This window comes from Condylura cristata, unplaced genomic scaffold (genome assembly GCF_000260355.1).
Source record: "Condylura cristata isolate star-nosed mole 26May11 unplaced genomic scaffold, ConCri1.0 scaffold00017, whole genome shotgun sequence".
NCBI lineage: Eukaryota > Metazoa > Chordata > Mammalia > Eulipotyphla > Talpidae > Condylura > Condylura cristata.
Genome location: NW_004567118.1, coordinates 18,476,602 through 18,497,567, shown reverse-complemented (window position 1 = coordinate 18,497,567; position 20,966 = coordinate 18,476,602). Strand labels below are relative to the sequence as shown.

Here is a 20,966-nt window from a genome sequence, read left to right as displayed (position 1 = left end):
ATGTTCGTCAACCTATGGGGCCCAGCCAGGGAAACATGGAACAGAGATGCAGGCGCTGCATTTCCTAACACATCACCCGGTGAGCATTCAACCCACGCTACCATGGGCAAGAAATAAACGCAAACCTACATTTAGCCTAAGGCACCATCAGCCCCCACAGCTCAAACTTCCACCTGGCCCCTTTAGTCCCCTTTAGTTTGCCCCTTCCCACATCACATCCTCTTAATGCCTCTGCCCCTTTGCACCGCTACCTTTCCCAGTGCTCTAATGGTCTGGATGTTTGGTGCTGGCCAGGACCCAGCAGATAAACGAAATTACTATCTGCTAGGTTAGGATCCCCGCCCTAGTCCCCAGGCTGTGGAGCTGCAGTTCCTCCACCGGCCTTAGTTCCAGCACTCCGACCCCTCCTTGCCGGCCGCAGCCGAACGCCGTCCATTGCCTTCGTAGAGACCACCCACAACCCCTCAAAGCTCGAGGAATCCTGCCCGCTCCCGAGCGGCGCTCGCTCCTGGGAAGCGCGCTGCCGGTAACAGCGCTGCTCTGACGCTGCTCTTACGGAGTCAGAGCGCAGACACCGAAGTGAGCCCGCCGCCGGCTGCGTACTTCCGCTGGAAGTAAAGCGAGCCGGGTCGCGTTTCTGTGACGCACATCCTGGCGTCGGCTCGGCAGGCGGAACAGGAAGGAGGAAAAGCGTCCCGGGTCTGTGCCGCCCCCCGACCGGGCTAGCTGCTGGGCTCCCCGGCCGGCGGCATTACCCACAGCCGCTCGCCATGGCCTCGGAGAGACAGCGGGAGCCCCCAGGCGAGGTGAGGTTGATGGCGTAGGCCGGACACTAAGTCGGGACGGCGCGGGCGGCGGGTGGGCATCGGATAACTGAACCCCGGGGCGCGCCTTCACTGCCACGGCCAAAGGCAGTGAGGAATGCGCTTGTTCGGGACCCTGGCTGGTCTCGAGGCTGCGGGCACTTGCGGCCATATCCGAGAGGAGCTTGTTAAAGCTCTGTGCTCGAGGCGCTCCGCTTGACCGCCAGATGGAGCCGTAGTGACCGTGCAAATGGGCTTTCAGGCGAATTAAAAACATCTGGGTAAAAAATTATAAAGGTAAATTACGTGGTAGGGTTTAAAAACCAAAAATCAAAGCAAATACAAAACAACTTCCTGGGGCTCGCGGCGATAATAATTATTTAAAAAGATAACTTGTAGTGGTTCATTTGAGTTAAAAACCAGTGTTGCGTGTAACTGGTTTTGAGAAAAATGCTATGGAAGTCGGCTTTCAAATGTGTTACAGTTAAGCATTTCTGGGGGATATTTGCCCACAGTTGCTCGGTTTTCCCTAACTAGCGTTGACGGGTAAAATAAAATTAAGGAACCATTGTTACTTGTAGTCCTAATTTTAATATATTATCTGGATTTGAATTTTACTTTTAATTGCTTGCTTGCATTTTTCACTTTTAATATTTCATAACCACTTTTTCTAGTAAAAAGCATTTATGGAGAAATTGAGCAAAATGTTTGTCTTTATTAGGTAGAAATATTTGAACAACCACACTGGTATCAGCATTTTGGTATTGCTGCAACTCAGCGACTCTCATGGGGGTGGGAGGTGGTTTGTTTATATTTGGTTGATCTCAAAATGTAAGTAGCCAGAACCCCTTTTTTTCCCCTCAGGGTATCAAGTTGTCAGCAGATGTGAAACCGTTTGTCCCCAAATTTGCTGGGCTCAGTGTGGCATGGACAGAGTCTTCAGAAGCTTGTGTGTTGCCTAGCTGTGCAGCCCCATACTACCCAGGTGTTCAGGAACTGCCGGTACCTGAGTATGTATCCTAAAGGTCTTGAGTACCTGGGGACCTTCCAACACATGAGAGTTAGGGCAACTAGACAGTGCTGCTCAGCCAAGAAAGGTCTGAGCCCGCAGCACACTTAGCTGTATACTGAAAAATGGAGTTTCAGCTGTCCTTTTTCCATACCCACCTGATTACTCTAGGCATAGAAAGTATGGAGACTTTATTAGTAATTAGTGGGAAAAGCACATTCAGTGTTCATTTGTGCATGTTGCTTAACACTATATTAAATATCTGAAGATAAAATGACAGAATGCTGGGGCAGTGAATGGGGCAGAGCAAAACCCAAATAGATAGCCTGTTTTTGGTTTTAGAGTTTAATGTTTAAAAATACTCAAGGACAGAGAGGCTAGCAAACATCACAGCCTCTGTGGTTAACTTTTTGGAAGTTGCTGGATTTTGCTTTTGACACAAATTCTGCTTATAAATGTTTTACAATTTGAGTTGGTAGAGGCTTAGGATGCCCTTTAAATTTGCTTTATCCTTTTACAGATTGGTTCTAGGCATTCGCAAAATGGTTTTCATTATTAGATGAATTTAGAAAAACAATGTTAAGTCTTTCATATAATCGTGTAGGATACTTGCAGATTTATTTTGAAGGCATGTATGACTTTTTGGCTTAGTTAAGAATCCTTGTCTTTATATTCCTTGATATAGGTCAAATGTAGTGGTGGTGGTGGTATTTTTTCCTCATGTCTGTATATTGTGGTTGAAAATAATAAATACTTCATATACATTCTTGAATTGTATGCACAAGAATGAAAACTGAAAGCATAAAAAAATCAGGGAGTTATCTGGTATATTTAGGAAATGTTGAAAATTATTTTCTATTTTTTGACAAAAATTAAAACTATGTGTTGAAGGTTTTTGGTAGAAATACCCAAGTTTTCCACTGTAATTCTACTCTCTGTAAATGGTTGGCAAGGGTCTCACTTGAGTTCCTTGTGTGAGATGACTCACAAAATACAAAATGTATGTCACTCGTGCCAAGGACTATAGGGCACCTGCCAGGTAGAATTCCAGTTACCTAAAATGAAGGTGGAAAACATTCCTGTAGCTCAAGCAGTAGCCTGGCAGTGCCCTGACGCTCAAGGGTGCACAGTGCTTAGTTTAAAATTTTCATTTCTTAAGCCCTTATTCCTTTTTAGCTTTGACTCTTCGATATTGTTTATAACCAAGAAAAGGATTGGTTTATGATATTCTGCCTGGAAAGAAAACAGGCTAAAGGAAGCATGAAACCAATTTAGGGAGGACAAAAACCTTGAAAATGAAATGAAATGGTGAGAGTCTACAGTTGAAAGTTGATTAGTCAATTCTTATGTAACACTTGGATCTTTACAGTCAGATTCACTCCAATGGAAATCTCTTGCTGCTGTGAAAAAGCAGGGTAGACTTTCCTTAACAGACCTATTTTTTCGTTGTTATTTGTTCTGCTCTAGGAATCTAAATCTATGTTCCCTTCCCATGCCTTTCCTAAAAGAGGGTAGACACTTTTACAGAATCTTTGCACCTCCTCCCTGTACAACTAACAGTGCCCTGAAAGGGGTTCATTTGTTCAGTTGCAGTTAATCATTGAAAGGAAAGCATTAGATGCTAAGGGGCGAAGGCTGTCCTGCGAAGCTACTCACCTTTTTCTCTCTCATGGATTTGAACTTACGGAGAGAAAAGGAAATGCTCCAGTCTTCTCTGCATTGATGTTAGAGATGAAAATTGTCAGTGGAAGTACTCTGACACATGGAGTTTGCGGTGTTAGGGAAGTTCTGATTATTCCGTGAAATGAACAAATAGAGTGATGCACCCATAGTCCTTGCTTTGGGACAAGCCCTGTGAACATGCACTTTAGGTTTGTGGATTTGGTTTGGGTGTTACATACATCCATTTCTTTTGGGCAGGCTAGTCCACGATGAGATGTGAAGTGCTATTTTTCTCACTGAAGAAATGTTTGTCCCAAGTTTCTCAGCCCAGCAGCACTGGAACCAGAATTCGCATTCAGTTCTATCCCGAGTTCGGTCCTATTCCCCAAAGCTGCTGTTGCTGAAGGCAAGTTTGTTGAGCATTTTCAGCATCTTGCAATTGACTGGAAATTTCACAGTGCACTGGTAGGTGCTTTCAGTTAAAACCTCTCAGCTATAGGACCAGCATTCTTAGCGGAGTCGGGCCTATCTCTGCATGGCTGGGGTCAGAATAGCAGGTAGAGGAGTGACTGGATCCCTGACAGTGCAAGATGTGTGTTGGAGCCAGTCGAAGACTAAGGATCAGCTACGAGGGGTGGTTGCTAATAGATTGAAAGCCTATATGGAACAGCTGAGACGTTTAGGTTTGCTGAGTGGGAAATAGGGAACTTTTGTTGGTAGTTGGAATGGAGTCATGATAATTGCACCTGGTTCCCATTAGACTTGAAGTGTTTGATGGCGTTGACTGCCAGGCACTAGGAAGAGGACAAAATAGAGGGAGACCTGCTGCAGGAAACATGGACTCCTTGGTTGTTCATCTGGCCTCCAGCAGCAAAGATGGCATTGGGGTCTACAGTTGAGTTCATGAAAGGAATTGAGTATCATTATGAGAACACAAGTGTGAAGAGGGGTTGGTTGTGGGGACCACATGTTAAGGCGGAACTCATGTATGGGATGGGGGAAATGAATGATGAAGAGTACACGATCTGGCCGGAACTTGGCGAAGGTGCTGGATTGCAAGTGTCTGAGATTCGAGAAACAGTGAAAGTGTTGGACTCAGAATATTCTGACTGACAGGCAGAGTGGAGTGGCGACCAGACCACAGAAGAGCAAGAGCAAGGAGAGTCCAGATTTGCAGGTCCCGGCCCAGGGAGCTTCCCAGTGACATGACACTGTGGCCAGACTGGACAGTTGCCTGGCAGAAGGGTGGCTTAGCTGACAGGAAGGAAGTCCTGGGGCACTTGGGACTACTTTAGAACTGAGAGAGCAAGAGTGGAGCTAAACATCAGCGGGAGTTGTGCACATGCCTGGGAGCTTAGGTGTAGGCTGTGAGTGCTGACCTCAGAGGGGGACTAAAGGAGTGATATGACCAGGTACAGTCATGTGGCCTGTTGATGGGGCGAGGGACTCTACAGCTGGACCGTTCAGAGCCACAGCAAGTGCTGTGGTTGTTTCTGTGAGATGCTGGTGTTGCCTCTGCATATACTGCATTTGCCTTGGATAGGAAGGGAAACTCCACTTCCCAGAGGAAGAGGGTCGTGAGTTGTTCAGGGTAGAAAATGAAGTTGTGAGCAGGACACAGACTAACATCTCCAGACTGGTATGAATAAAAGAGGTGATAACAGTCTTCAAACCCACGTCTGGATCCTGCCCCTGTTTTCTTCTTGACATCAATTTCATTGATGTCTTCATTTGTTCATTTTTGGATTTGTGACATCACCTTTCCATTTTTGCTATTGACCATTCTTTTGTGAACAGATTTTTCACCTTCATCTACTCCTTAGTAGATTATCTGAGCATCAGATATAAGAAAATGGGGTTTTACTTTGTAGGGGAAGTGCCTGGACAGCTGATTCCTCTTTGGGGAGCAACACTAGGCCATGTGATCTGTGGGGCAGGGCAAAACCAAGGAAAGGTTGTGAATTGATTCTTAACGAGGTGTATTTCATTACTAGCGTTTTTCATTTCCGAAATTTACAAAAACGGCCACTGGGGCTTACGTGTGGAAATGTAAAGATTATGATTTGGATTTTTAACTCAAATGCTCAGCATTTCATTTTATATTAGTTTTCATCGAAAAATGGTTGACAGCTCAGCTGAATACCAAATACATTCAAAAAATAAAATCAGTGTAAATTATATTTTGACTTAGTCCAGCAACTTGAGCAAATTGCAGCGGAGGCTGTGTTCAGCGTCCCTTTTCTCAGAGGGATGCGCAGTTCTTGGGCCACCTGGAGCATGGTGCCCCTGCGGCTCTGACCTGCCAGTCAGCACAGCCCAGGATGGTGGGGGCTGGAGGAGACGAGCCAGGTGGAGGTGGGATTTGGGCAGTAGGGGCACCAGGAAAGCCCCCTCTGAGAGAGACTGGGCTGGATGCCCTGTGGCTGGGGTTGGTAAGAGGAGCTTCCCCAGCCCTTTGACATCGTGAGTGCAGAAAGCTGCTGGGGCTTCCTCCCGTGGGCTGTCTCCATGTTGCCTTCTTGTCATGGGTGTTCTGCTTTGGGAGTGAAAACAGAATTAGGTCAGCATTTTTCTTTGCGGGCAAAGAATGTTAGAGGCTCTGTTTGGCTTTTAGAGTTAGCTTCACTGCCAGAATGAACGACCTCCAGAATAAAAGTTTAAATGAAGTTATTACAATCTGTTAAGCTCCTGGGTGTGAAATCCGCACCTTAAATTCACCCTTTTATTTAGACAGAAGCACTGTACTGAAGATAGGACCCTTGGAGCGTCATCTTTTTCACCTCAGCATCTGCCTTCCGAGATGGCGCTTCACCCCTATGCCTACTCCCCCTACACCCTTGAATCTACGCAGAATGTCTGCCCAGTGCCTGGCTCCCAGTATGACTACAGCCAGCCCCGTTGTTACCGAGGCTTTCAAACGGCGAAACGCCATGAGCACATGGGTCCCCTCCCACAGGACTCAAAAGCTCTGTTTAAGGTCAGTCAATGCTGTGATTTTGTTGGTCACTTCCAGCATTTAAAATGTAAAGAACTGGTTCATTCTTGCATGATATTTACATTGTCTTTTTTGTGGTATTGAAGATTTCACTGGGTCTAATGTTTTTGAAAATTCAAAAGTGAGTTTGTAAACATTTTTTTAGAGTGGTCGTTTTTTTAATTGAAGAAATTTTTTATCTTTCCTGCAGAAAAAAACATACGATGAGCAAAAGTTTGACAATAAGAAGGCTGATGGAGCTCTTTCATCTGATATAAAATCAGTTAAGGGTTCCCATCCTATGTCCACTCATGCTGAAAATAGTTTGAAATCAGGTAAAGATAAGTCTGCAGTGTCGCATCTTCCTGCACCCCAGAAATGTACCACACTCTGCATCTCCCTGTGGGCTGACTTGTCAAGAAGAGCTGAGACCCTCAGACTCCATGTGGGGTCCTGGAGACCTTTCCTTTCTGGAGGGACCTGTTGTTGTGGGCTCTGTGATGTCTCCTTAGTGTGTATTACCTGATTTTTTTTTTTGTGAGAATGAGACCACAGAGCAAATAAGTGACAGCCGCACGTCTCAGGGCATGTTATTAAATACAAGCGAGTCACAGCCTTAGTCTTCATACTGTATTTGACTTTGTTCCTTCTTGAAGTCACTTTTGTGTTGTTAGGAAACTTTCTAATGGATGGGAGAGTCTGTGGTTGGAATCCCATCCTTAAGGCCAAATTTGGGTCAGTGTAGTTAGTCCAAGACACCATTTTCATTCATGACAAAAAAGTCATGTCTGTTCTGGGCTTAGAATTGACCATTCCTGTATTTCTACATACGGTTGTTTTTTCCTGAGAATTTATTTGTTAGTGCAGTTTAGTCACACACAAGGCCTACTTCTAAAAAGATTTAGAACTTTTGTCTTAGTGTATTTACTAGGAATGGTCAGTTTATTTTCGTGTATGAAAAATGGCATATAAATTTTTCTCTTTGGGTTAATTTCACATATGAACCACTTGGCACATGACACTGTGAAAGGAAAGTTGAAGAGTGAGCTGGAGTAACTGACCTTACAATTAAAAGCAAGGGATTGATGGCTTTGCCACCTTCATTTGCACTTGAAGGAGAAACATGGGGGAAAAGTTGTAGGTTTCATTCTACTTGCTTTCCTCCAGTTCCATCCAGCAAACTAAAAGAGAGACACTATTACTTAAGGGAAAATTTTTGGAGTCCTGTAGAATTTGCAAAGCAATCAAGTTATATTAGGAACATTTAATATGCCCAGCTGTACAATAAAGTTACAGTAACTGTTTCATCACCTGAGAATTCCCCATAAAATTTGCAGTTTGTTTCACTTTCCCTGTGTCTCAGCCAGAAGCAAAAGTCTCCTGGTCATGTATGATTTACACTGTTATACTGAAGGTTAACAGCGCTGGCAGGTGTTTGGACGGTAGCATGTTGTTGCAGCAACAGCAATAGATTTTATACCCTGGAACTTAAATGTCATGGATGTCATTGAACAACACCTGAGTGTCTGTTTCTGTGAATACAGATGGGTGTCATAAACGCACAGACAGGAAATCCAGAATCATTGAAAAAAGCGGCCCTGTCTCCACACCTGAGTTTGAATTTACCAGGTTGGATTTTCCTGAACTGCAGGGTTCAGAGAACAGCGAGAGATCAGAGAATCAAAAACCACCCAAGTGGGGACCTTTACGCTCTGCCTCAACCAACATTTCTCTCCTGAGAGAAGTGGGGAAACCTGTTGCAGTGTTATCAGAGGTGAGTGAAGGCCTGCTCTTGTTTCCTTCTCTCCTTCCTCTTCTCAGAGCATGCCTTCTCAAGTCCCTCACTTCCAGCAGTACTCACAGTGTCTCTCAGAGGACGCCTGGGTGGCCTTCCCTGGCGTTCAGACCCTTCACACTCAGTGATGCTCAGTGCTTCTTTGTGTCTGGTAGCTAATGGGCATTGTAGTGCCTCAGAAGAAGGTTGCAGCACGAGTCCAGCTGCTTAGATAGTCCATCGTGAACACCTCATTTCTGGTATTGCATTCTGACAGCATTTTTTCCAATATAGAGAGGTGTGTTTTTTTTTTAATCCAATTGTAATATTTAAAACTGCACAGTGGTATTTTCCAGACTTTTTGTCTGTTCCTATTTTGTTAATGATACAGTAGATTCAGCAGAGTTGGCCACAAATGCCTTCAGTTTGCTGCTTTGTAGCTTTAAATTGCACTATAGTCAACGTTCCATCTCATTTAGCCTACCAATTTGAGGCATTTCCTCTCAAGCATATATATTTGAGACTTTGGGGAAAGAAGTATTATTTAGGGATTTGTTGTCTCTAAACTTAGTTCTGCCAGATCTCCACTCCACTGGAGTATGAAGGCAGGGACAGAAATCGGGAAGAACACCGGGCTCACCATTGACTTGGCTCTTGAATGGAGAAGGGGTCTTTGTCTCCCATCTTGTGCTTCTCTTGTTGCCTGGATACTGACGCCTGTGGGCTCTGCCGTAGTAGCTTCTGCTCGATCACTGTAGAAGATTCCCCGTTTCCTTGGCAGGTGTGTGACTGCTTTCTGGGCTTGGCTGTGCACTGGGTAGCCGAGTGGGCGATGAGTTGTGCCTGGTGGCTAGAGACAATTTCCAAGCCCATAGTGCTCCTTGGAAGTAGGAATTTGGGATTGTGTGTACATACGGGAGTGTGTTTGAGTTTCTAAAAATGATTGCGGCGCTCATGTCATCTTGTAGCCTTTGAAAACAGAACCATTGCATTGATCTTTGATACTAATGCATAATGAATTTTTCATTGCTCTTGGTGAACAAAGTTATTTTTTCTAAAAGAACAGGCTGTGTTCAAATACTTTTATTTCTTCATCAAGCTGTAATGAAGTGGCAGAATGTGAACATTTATCAAGTATAGAACTTTTAGCATTTATGTCAGTCCATTCACGTTTGAATGGGTCAGTTCCCCTTTACCTTCACTGCTGCCAGTCACTTTGAGGAGTCTCTGAGTGTCCCCCTACCCCACCCCTGTTGTAAGTGTCCTTTACTGCCTTTTATTCCATGCATGTGGTCGATTCCCACAGTAAAGGGTGCATGTTTTACGAGGCTCATACTCGTTGTCTTTGTGGTGACCTGAGTGGTGTTTGGAAACTTTGGTGCAGAGATGGTGACCCGTGGCACTCACATGCATGTGGGCACTGCGGCTTTGGGAACCATGCAGGTGCCTTTGCACTAACCTGGGAAGCGGTGTGTTTGTTGGCTTTTTAAAAGTTGCATGCTGTTAGGTGCGGTGTGAGCCTGTTGGAGTCCATGTGAAGATGCCATACACATGTTTATTTTCTAGCAGGTTGCTAGTTCAACAGTAGCTGTAGACAGTCTATAGTTTTTCCTCTAGGGAAGGAGATTTGGCAGGGGAAGTGATTTAAATTTTCACATTATGTGCTTTTGGATTTGAACTTTTTAATTAGCATGTGTTTTTGCAGAATTTAAGATGAGCAAGGGAATATAATTAAGTTAAATGATTACTTTAGATCAGAAATAGTAAGAAATAACTGGTTTGCTTTTTAGGGTGAAATAGTGGTGAAAAAAAATAATCCAGCTGAATCTGTAACTGATAATGCTGCTGCCAATCCCTCTTCATGTATAAGAGGTAAGAGTGGCTAACATTATTTTAAAAAATTAGTTGTCATTCCTGAGTTCATTTTTAGTCCAGTACAGATGTGGAATATTTTGTTTGAAGGCCTTCTTGAAGGCAAATGATGAGTTGCTGAAAAACTCACCTTGTTGTTAGTCAAGAAGATTAGCATAAGTACATGAGACCCCCAAGGAGCGTCAGACATGGCAGAGATTTCTAAATATTTGTCTGGTTAAATGGGAAGTTTTATGAACTCAGAAATGACTGCTTCCTTATTACCTGTTGTCAGTGGTTCTCAGAGTTTGTTTCAGGCCCCTTAATGCTCTTTTAAAAAGGCCACTAAGAGTTTCTGCTTACATGGCTAACTGCCATCATTTGCGATATTTGAAGTTAATATGGAGAACTTTCAAAGTTCTATTTCTCTTTAAAGCAGCAATTTCTTGTTACATAACACTCATTTAAAATAACTTCTGAAGTTAAAACTGCTGTGAGGAGAGCAGCTTTGTACACTCGTCAGCCTGTCGTCACCTGGCTCGACACCTGCTGCGGCATTTGGCTGGGTCACATTCTCAGCCCTGCAGCACCTGTAGGGTTCCCTGCGTGCCCAGGGGAGCAAGAGAGGGCAAGGCGGCATGAGCCCTTGAAAGGGTCCTGGGAGCTTCTGCTCTCACTTCGAAAACTACTACTGCTGGTCTATTCTGGCCAAGAAGTAATGTATTCATGGCGCCGTCAGAAAAGATTCTGCTCTTGAAAATATTCTAACTTGCTTTTCTGGAAAGCACATACAGCATGATTCCAGGGAGAACCACAGGTGTGTTTCTTCTGCGTTCTCACGTCTAGTACATGCGTTGTTCAGGAAAGCTTTTCCCTGCAGGGCTGATCTCAGGACGTGCAGCTCTGTGTCGATGAGGACTGCCTGCCTCGCCTTCTGGGGGCGGGCTGTGGCCCCGATCTGGCCCCGTCCTCATGGCCCCGTCCTCACGGCTGTCCTTTTGTTCCATCTGTATAGAGAGTTTCATGGGCGCCTGAGGACCAGTGTTCTGTACTTACGCCTGTGTCTTAAAAAGAAATAAATTACCAATTATTGTGATAGCTAGTGATCTTTGACTTCTGCTGTTACAGGTACACAACAAGGTTAGTAGGGCCAAATTTTTATCTTTAGTCCATTGATTCTGTGTGTTTACTCGTGGACATAACTGTGGATTGTTGTTTAACCTAAATGATTGTTTGTTTCCCCACCTGCACCCCCAAGTTAAACAACTAGTTTCTAGGAAAGTCAGTTAATCTTAAATTCAGCATGCCTGTTCCAGGAATAAAAATAAAGCTTAGTGTACTGTAGTTTCCAAGAGAATGTTTTGAATAATACCCTATTTTAAATTGTGCCCTGAGTAACTACCTCATATAATGCATGTATGAAATTTCTAAGGCGTTCCTCTTTTACCGTTGAAAAGTTCAACAATTTTGGTTATCTTTGAGCAGAGTTATCTTGGACACCAATGGGTTATGTTGTTCGGCAGACATTACCTACACAACTGTCACCAGCCCCTAAACATGTTACTTCCATGATAAACCCAAAGACGGTTCCTTCATCAGCAGATCCTAAAACTGTTAGTCTGTCATCTCCTAAAGTTTTACCTTCGGATCCTTCTTCCAAAGAGAAACACGTTACCCACCCTTCTAAAAAGGTATGCGTCATGTTTTGATTTTGTTGATCTCTGTACCACGAGAGAATCTTTGCTTTCTCTCCAGTCCAAAGTGAAAGTTTCATTCTGTACTGTTGTCGCTTGTCTGAGTTGGTTGTGCTTGGATCTTGAAAAAATCCGCCATCCGTCAGGAACACGAGTGGTAGCTTTTGTACAGGAAGTGCGGATGTGCACTCCAGACCTCTCACGTGTCTGCCAGCCACTTGTCCTCACAGCAGTCTTGGCATGATTTAAGCTCTGGTCTATGAAGTTGCTGCCTCCTCTCCCCCCTCCCCCTGGTTGTTTTATTTTAATTGCTTTTTTACCTACTAGGGTACTGTTAACATTTTAATTCCACATTTTGCAATCATCTGGTGTATGTCACTGATCCTTGCAGTTTATTGCAGTGAATCTTGCAAATACGCAAAATTGAAATTTATTTGCTCATTGTAAGATAGCATTTCAGAATTCATTTTTTCTCTTCAAATAAAGCTGTCATTGTATTGATGCCTAGATTTGTTTCTTATAGAGCCTTTTTTTTTTTTTTTAATCTAGACTTTGTTCCTGATTTTCATTGTTAACAATGTTATTTTTTGGTTGAAACGTGCTTGCATTTGTTTAGTGCCGTGGTTTCCTAGCTTTCTCAGTGTGTAAGTACTGTCTGACTGATTATGGTACATAGGCCATCCTCTGCTGATGGGAGTGGTGTGGCCTTACTTAGGTAACTAGGAAAGTGTGCAGGGGACAGTTTGTGAGGTGCTGGGCCTGTGGTGAGACACCCTCAGAGCGCACACATGCACACACACAGGCTGTGGCTGGCTCTGGGCTCTGCTGCCCAATGAGCCTCTGACTGGAGCAGCACTGTGGCCTCCACTTCGCAGTTGGAACCAGTTTCCTTAATACACAGTAAAATATGGAGGGTTAACAGATCTTATTTCATTTTCCCAGAGCCTTGAATCATAGGTATATGAAAAGTGAATTTTAGAAAAGGTCCAAAGTAAAGAAAGTGCAGCTGTCCTGTTGTCTCATATCCCAGATGACTTTGCGTCGTGCCATAAAGCTTTGTCTGTGTTGTGAAATGACAAATTTAATACAAGGATCTAGTCATGGAAAAGGGTTTGGTTCCACTCCCAGGGAGGCCTGTGTTGACTCAGACTCCTGAAAACTACAGCATTTGTTTTGTTTTTTAAATAGAAATTCAATCATTCAGTGCACATTACCTCTGAAATTTCCCTTCTCGTGTAGCACAGCCTCACGGCCAGCGCCTCTCAGCCAGTAGATAAGTATTCCTAGCCACTGAGGCTTCTTCTCAGGGTGTTCATTCCCACTGTGGTAAAGCAGGGCCCAAGCATGCAAAGGCCCTGAGCACTTCAGCCTCTATCACCCCTGTATGCAGGTGGTGCAGATTTGACTGGTGGGAAGTAGTACCCCAGAGAGCCAGGGAGCGAGAGGTTAGAGGCTAGGGTCACATCATGCTGAAGTGGTGAGCAGACTGGCTGGATCCCTGTGAGTGTAAGTCCTGAGGTCCTGAGACTAGAGCGCCTGTGACCAAGAGGGCTGAGCGGGGAGAGTGGCAATGTGAAGTCAGACTCCGCAGGTCTGGGGTGATTCCAGGAGTTTTGATTCCAAGCTCCCACAGTGGCTCTCATAACCGGTCAGCTTTAGGGAACAGGAGCCCTGATGGTAGAAACAGCAGGCCTGGCTTTCTGTGGAAATTCATGTGGGTATTAGTAGATTCACGACCTCCGCAAGCTGGAGACCAGGGTATGTCCATCTCTGCCGGTTTCCAAATAATTGCATGCAACAACTACTTGACTTCCTCCTCCCCCCCCCCCACTTTAGAATTAGTCTACTGAATGCTGGCTCCTTAAAAAATAGGGACTGAGGTGCTGATCTCTAAATAAAATGCCATGTGCTTCTCTAACTTGATATTGTACTCTATACATGGAATTAAAGAGTCTGTTGATGTCTTCCTAAAAACCCAGGATTTTTGTTCTGTTTTTTGTTCTAGCCCAAAGCAGCACAATGTGGTGATCCTGAGCAAAGTGAAGTCTCGAGAAAAAATAAGAGAAAGAAAGAAAAGTCAGAACCAAACTATGAAGTCTTGACAGTTCAAGAGCCGCCAAGGATTGAAGTATATTTTTATCTATCACTCTCTTTGTATGATGTAATAAACGGTTATTTCCTAAGAGAAGTATGGGTTCGTAGAGGTTTCCTGAGTGAACAACCGCAAACATTTCTTCAGTAACCGTTTTCCTATTGCCACAGAACTAGTCTCCCATTTCTGTCCTTCGTTTCATTGCCCAGCCCGGTGCCCTCTCAGACCAGGCGCTCAGCGTCCAGACGGGTGAATGGCGGAGACCAAATACTGCATTGAAATTTGGTCGTGTGTGTTCCACAAACTAATCTCCTCCCTTTGGTGGTGGTTCTCTTTGCTTTAGCATGCTTAGTTTTGCAGGGCCTCCTTTTCTATCCAGAAATCTTAGAATATAAATATAAATCTTGGCTATAGGGAAATTTAGCGTACTAAATAGATCTGTTGTGGGCCTCATCAGGAGACTGTCATGAACTTGCAAGGGCATTCTAAATTGTGGTACTCCATAATACCCCTGGCTTGCAGTGAGCCATCTTTGGTTCAAAGTTTCCCCTCAGCCTGCAGAACTACTCAGCAGCCTGGCTCCTGCGCACCTGCAGAAAAGTCTTGGGTTTGCACCCAGATGTCTCCCTTAGGGTCGAGACCCAGTTGTTCCCACAAATCTGGGGAATGCCCATGGCTCTTGGAACATTTCTTTGAGAATAGTGGGGCTGCATGTTTGCAGACCTATGGCCATGGCAACCATTTGGGCCAACAAATAGTTCCTATTTCTACCCCTTTTTTCTTGTATCACTTCTTCAAGGCATCTACAACAGCATATAGGACATTTTAAAGTGATTTAGACATTATTTAAAGGCCTATCGCCTTTTCTTTTTTCTAGCTTGAAGTCAGCACACACAACAGAAAACATATGTCTCCTGAGTTGGGACTGATGGTTCTCAATGAAAACGCCATTGAGGGCTGGTGCTCGAGCTCAGCCAGGACAGTCCCCTGGGCCGCTCAGGTGTACCCACCGCCCTGGAGCCCCTGCTCGCGCTCACTCGCCAGGGGTGTAGACCTGGGCTTTTTAATTTTGTTCTGAGAGTATAGAAATGGGGAAGCACTTTTCTGACAGTTTGGGCTGCTTTAATTCATCTTTGAATACTTTTAGGGGAACTTGTACAAGGAAAATGTGAGCAGGGAAATAAACACTTGTACTTGGGCATCTTTGATCCTCATGTGTCACCAGAGCTAAAAGGTGTGTGGTTTACTTAGGATGCTGAGGAGTTCCCCAACCTGGCAGTTGCATCTGAAAGAAGAGACAGGGTAGACTCACCGAAGTTTCCATCTAAACAACAGCCACAGGTAATTTTTAGATCAAAACAAGTTGCCATGTGCTTAAATTAACTTGCTAAAATTAAATTCTTAAGGGAAAACTGCTTGCCAGACTTCTTTGTGTAGACAGGTGGTTTTGTTTTGGCTCATTGCCTCCACGGGCGTGTCAACTGCAGCAGTCGGCCCCTCTTGTAGTCAGACTCTGCTAACTGGCACCGCTCTCTCGGAAGCAAGTAGCACAGCTGCCTTGAAACTTGGGTTTAAAGAAAAAGCTCAGTTTCTTCTGGAAAGACACTCCTGAAGGCAGTAGTGTCTGAAAAGGAAGAGAGTCACTCAAATTTAATTCTAAGTAGCCAAACCAGGCGAGGAGGTGCTTTTCCTGTGCCCCAGCCCCCTGAGCGTCCGAGGTGACCTCGTGGCACGTCATCTGCATGGGAATCATGCACATTTTGGCCATTTCTGTCCTAGCACATTCATTGTCACGTCACTTTTAAGAGGAGACAATTGTGTTCACATTTGTGAAAAGTAAAATTCCAGACTCCTGTGCAGATTAACTTTGAATTGTGATCTCCTCTCCCTTTGGAGGGTTCTGAGCATCTTCGCTGTCCTTGGCTCTCAGCCTTCAGCTAGTGCCAAGCAAGAGACAGGCATGAAGGCATCAGCGCACAGGAGGCCATGGGCCTACAAGCCTTTTCAGATGGTTTCAAAACCCAGATAACAACTATTTCAGAAATAGCATTTGCTTAAATGTTTGTTTACTAAACTTTGTGCCAAGTTTAGTACTTCGCTGCTAGGTGTCATGTGACTGGTTTAAATTTTTGGTGCGATCCAGTGGTCTCAAGGCAGCTGGTTAGCTCAACTAAATGAGGCTGTTGGAGAGTGAATGAGCTAAGGAGGCAGTGAAATTAGCCCATTAGCTAACATACAGATTTTTTGTGCAAAAACTTCCTGCAAGCCTTGCTGTCTTGACCATGGCTGATCCTTGTTATTCATGCGGATGCAATAGACAGAACTTTATGTGGTTTGATATGAACCCAGTGTTATGAAAGGAGGAAATAAACAACCACGCTTATAGTATTTTTAAGTATATGACTTGTACAATTGAAAAGCTCAGTTGGTAAAATTATGGTATTAACAAATTTCTGGGTTTTAAAAATTTTTTAGAATAACTTTAAAAACAGTGCAAAGAAGAGCCAAATTCCTGTCCAGTTGGATTTGGGGGGAATGCTGACAGCCCTGGAGAAGAAGCAGCATGCCCAGAATGCGAAGCAGTCCTCCAAGCCAGTGGTGTTCTCAGGTGAGAGGCTGTTCATCTCAGGCCGGTGGTCAGGTGGCCTTCACACTATTTTGGGACTGTTTTCTCTTGTAAGCAAAAGTCATTTCTAAAATACATACACATATTTTTATCCATATACCCACAAATTAAATTATGTCACCTACATAAACATTAAAGTTTGGTTTTGTATAATCGTAGCAGTATTATAGTGGAGTAAGGGTAGCTATATATAGACCAGTGAAACAGAATTGAGTCTAGAAATAAACCCACATACCTGTGATCAGGGGACCTTTGACAAAGGGTGCTAATAAATTCATTAGAAGAACAGAGATCAGTATCTTCCAAAATGGCACTGGGACACCTGTGTTTCTACATGCTCAAGGATGAAGCTGGACCCCTCATCCCATACCATATATAAAAATGAGCTCAGAGTGGATCATTTCCCTAAGTGTAAGAGCTAACATTGAAAAACTCTGAGAAGAAAACAAGGATAAATCTGCATTACCTTGGGCTAGACAGTGACTCTTCTGATGGGGCACCAAAATACAGCTACAAAGGCCAAAGTAGATTGCATCTTATCAAAATTAAAAGCTCGTGTGTAGCAGGGAGCAGTATCAGGGAAGTGAAAAGACTCCTTAGAGACTGCTGTAGAGGAGTTTAGAAGGAAAAAAAAAATCTAAAGTGTGTATCTAATGAGGGTAGCCAGGTATGTAAGAACTTCTGTGACTCAGCAGCAAAGACAGACACCACTAAAGTGCATAAAGGGCTGGAAAAGACAAATGGTTGACGACACAGGAAACCTGCCCAGCATTGTAGTCATGAGGGAAGTGCAGATCGGGCCCGCGGAGAGAGGGTGCTTCATACCTGGCGCGATGACTGTAATCGAAACCATGGAAGACACCAAGCATGGGCAAAACTCGCTCCTGTGCATTGCTGCTGGTGCTGTGAACGGTGGAGCGCCTGCCGAGGGGCGGAATGTGCTGAACAACTAATCCGAGCCAGCAGTTCTACTCCTGCTCACCCAAAAGCATTAGGAACAGACTGAGCCCCTCGGGCGCCAGTGTCCCACAGCAGTGTCTTTCCTGAGAGCCGGAAGGTGCCCACGCCCCAGTTGTCCATCCGCCCTTGAATGAATAAACGAAGTGGTATATGTACACCTGTGATGGAATCGTGGGCTCTGTGTTTCCTGGAAGCATCTGGCCCCTGCACTTCTTCTTAGGCTTCTTTCTGGCAGCACAGTTTTGAGATTTACTCGTGTATGTCATTTCTTTTGTTTATCACAAACAAAAAGTGAAATTCATGCCGTGGAAAAGCAACCCATCTGAAGTATCCAGATCAGTGGCGTTTAGTACATCCACTGTGCTGTTTCATCACCTCAAAAAAAGCCTCTAACTGTTCATCTCCCAGTGCCGTCATAACCCAGCCCCTGGCACCCACTCATGTACATTTTCTCTGAATTACCTAGTGTGGCAGTTTAGAGAAATGGGATAACACAGCTTGTCACCTTTTGTTTCCCTAATACCTGGCTCCAGTACTTAACTACATCTTGCCCATCTCGTTAAATCTGTCCCCTGCTTTTTTCACCCTGACTTATTTTGAAGCACTCTGAGAACATCATACTAACTCCTCATTTCGCATCTATAACTGATGATCCTCTCTCCCTTAATAATACAGATGTAGCCTGCCTGTATTTAAATGTCTGACTTGGTCTGACAGTTCTTTTGGGTTCTTGCCAGAAATACTAGGCTTCATGGAATACCTTGGCCATTTGAAAGACTATCCAAGGGACAGCATGGCACGGACGAGCAAGACAACTGGAATGGCATGGGTGGTCTCGCTCGCCCAGCCCAGCATGTCTGAGGGGTGACCCCAAAGGGTGGGCAGGAGGCATGTGTCCTCGATCATGGCTGTGAGATGTGTCCCCATTGCATTGCAGTCGGGGCCGTGCCTGTCCTCTCCAAAGAGGCGGCGTCTGGGAAGAAGGGCCACCGCTTCAGTGAGGTGAAGACCCCGCACAACCCCTTGGACTCCAGTGCCCCTCTGACGAAGAAGGGGAAGCAGAGGGAGGTCCCCAAGGCCAAGAAACCAACCTCACTGAAGAAGGTGCGTGGCTTCCTGTGCCAGTGGGGGCCGGGACTCCATAGCTCTCTCGCTGGCACCCGGACATGAGGTGGTAATACCCTGTCTTTATTTGAATGCATTGTAGCAAGAGGTGCTTCTGATTCTCTGGAAGTGGGCCCCTTCCCTGTATGTGGTACCTGGCTGCTGGGGAGAGCAGGAAAGCCTGCTGCTCTGTCCGCTGTTGGAGTGTGGGTCTTGACCGCTCCAGATGTCCTGCCGGGCTGGCGCAGTGTGTTCCTGGGAAGCTCACAGCAGCGTGGGGGCTGTTGGCCTTGGTGTTGGGGAGTGCGATCTGGTCCAGGGCCGGGGGACTAGTGTGCTGTGCCCTGCTTTGTGTACTTGGGGACCCCCTTGCTCCTCGGCCACCAGAAGAGTTGGATCAAGCCCCAGGGCCTGGAAGTAAGGACCAAACAGGCCTATCACCTTACTTTGCAGAGTGCTTCCTTGTAAGTAGAAATATTTATCTATTTAATTTTTTTGTTTGGCTTTCAAGATTATTTTGAAAGAAAGGCAAGAGAGAATGCAGCAGCGTCTCCAGGAAAACGTGGTGAGCCCAGCTTTTGCCAGTGATGATGTGCGACACCCTGAGAGCGGAGGTGATGACCAGTCCTTGGAGCAGGTTGAGCCCTCAGGTACCAGCTTCTTTTTGCTTACTGTTCAAGGAAGTTTCACTGGAGGCAGCATGTGTGCAGCAGACTGTCGGGAGCTCTGCTGGCCTCCACCCTCTTGTAAAAGCTTCAACTTTGACCCCGGGAAAAGCGGTTTTCAGATTCCCGACTTGACTGCAGGGGCATGCTGGATGGGTGGGGCTCTGGCTCTGGTAGTGTCTCTGAGGGGCAGAGCAGATGAGCCTCCAAGCTTGAAGTTACCATGATAACGAAACCACAAACTGCCAAACTCTTTTCCCACAGCATGTAAGACATGGATGATGTCAAACAAAAAGGCAGATCGAGATTTAAGCAGGCTTGTTATGCTCTAAGCCGCTGTTAAAACACTTGTTAAATGGCGCATTCAGAAAACACACCCACAAGTATAAATGTGCAGCTTGGGACATTCTAGAGTGACGGGAGTGTCTGATTTGGAAGCAGAAGAGCCCTGATGGCCCCAAGAGCCCACACCGAGGCCTTGCCCTGGCCAGAACCCGGAGTGACTTGGCACTTCTGGCAGAGGACTCTGGCAGTGTGCCCCTGCTGCGTAGTGCCGGGTGTGCGGGCGTGCCAGGTGGCAGCTGGGTGTGCAGCGTTTCTGCTTGGCAGCGGTGGAGGAGTGTTGCTATGGCCTGTGCAGGGGTTGTTGATGGGGGTGCCAGCACTCCCTCCTGTGGCCGGACTGTGGAATCCGGGGGTCCCTTGCCCTCTAGCCATCGAAGCTTCTGCCTGACTGGTGTGCTGGTGCCTTCCGGTTTAGCCCCAGGTGAGGAGCAGGCCAGCAGCGGTGAACATTATCCTGGCTATTGAATTCCTTTACCTGGTGACCCTGCCCCTCACTTGAAAATTGAGTCTTTTGCAGTAACTTTTGGGAGACTTAAGCTGTTACTTGGGGGTACATTTAAACATACCTTTAAAGGCTCTCATGGTTTAAGCACTTGAATTCTCAACTCTTACAAGGATTATTTGATAAAGGAACAGCTCCAGCATTCAAGTGCAGAAATTCAGAGCAAAAACCATACCTTTGAAACTGATTGGGAACTTGAGGTTGTCTCAAAATTTAAAATAAATGTGGCCCCCGAACCTTCTGCTTTGAAGTGGCTGACATGCTGAGTCACATCAGTACTTTGCCACAGGGAAACTGAGGCAAAGCAGAAAGGTGCTGTGCCTGTTCCACCGGAACTTGCTTGTCCCGGGCCATTCCTCTCCCCTCAGGCCTCTGTCAGACCCCTGGCTGCGTGGTGGGCACGTGTGGAGTCTGGCTGCTGCGGCGATGGGGTGTTGTGACGCTGACGTTGTGTGCCCCCACCCCTAGGTGCCTGTTGCAGATGCTGAATAATTCTTTCTCTGATACAGGGGGGGCGGACACCGTGTCAGCGTCCGAGGTGCCTGCCATGGAGAGCAAGTCTGAGGAGTGGCTGGGGGCAAAGACCCAGAAGGAGGCAGAGGCCTGCCCCCCGGCCCCTGACAGCACCTGCTACCCCAAGATCCACAGCCGGAGATTCAGGGAGTGAGTGAGCTGTGGTTGGTGCCACCCCCGGGGACTGGTGGGTGATGGCCCCCTGGTGTGGTGCATCTGTGTCTGCCACCTTGAGATGGTGGCAAAGCCTCAGTGCAAGTGCCAGCTTGTTGCCCTCCTGCTGGGGGGAGGTGGCCAGTACCAGTCAAGAGGTTTGTGGTAGAGGCGCCTGTCCGCCTCTGTCCTGCGCTGGACCAGAAGCACCCTGGAGCCTGGGCTTGCAGGGGACAGTG

At 45.8% G+C, this 20,966-nt stretch overlaps 1 protein-coding gene across 1 annotated transcript in view; it reads left to right on the top strand.

Moving 5' to 3' along the window:
* Positions 1–683: 683 nt before the first annotated feature.
* Positions 684–20,966, top strand: part of SECISBP2 (SECIS binding protein 2) — a 31,234-nt gene continuing 10,951 nt past the window's right edge. The window contains exons 1-13 of the mRNA XM_012726448.1: positions 684–806; positions 1,668–1,813; positions 6,205–6,451; positions 6,660–6,783; positions 7,993–8,222; positions 10,013–10,094; positions 11,559–11,764; positions 13,773–13,895; positions 15,111–15,200; positions 16,335–16,467; positions 18,383–18,549; positions 19,061–19,199; positions 20,571–20,724. Coding sequence (XP_012581902.1) covers positions 771–806; positions 1,668–1,813; positions 6,205–6,451; positions 6,660–6,783; positions 7,993–8,222; positions 10,013–10,094; positions 11,559–11,764; positions 13,773–13,895; positions 15,111–15,200; positions 16,335–16,467; positions 18,383–18,549; positions 19,061–19,199; positions 20,571–20,724 — 1,877 coding nt within the window. The 5' untranslated portion in view covers positions 684–770. The remainder of the gene's footprint in view (positions 807–1,667; positions 1,814–6,204; positions 6,452–6,659; positions 6,784–7,992; positions 8,223–10,012; positions 10,095–11,558; positions 11,765–13,772; positions 13,896–15,110; positions 15,201–16,334; positions 16,468–18,382; positions 18,550–19,060; positions 19,200–20,570; positions 20,725–20,966) is intronic.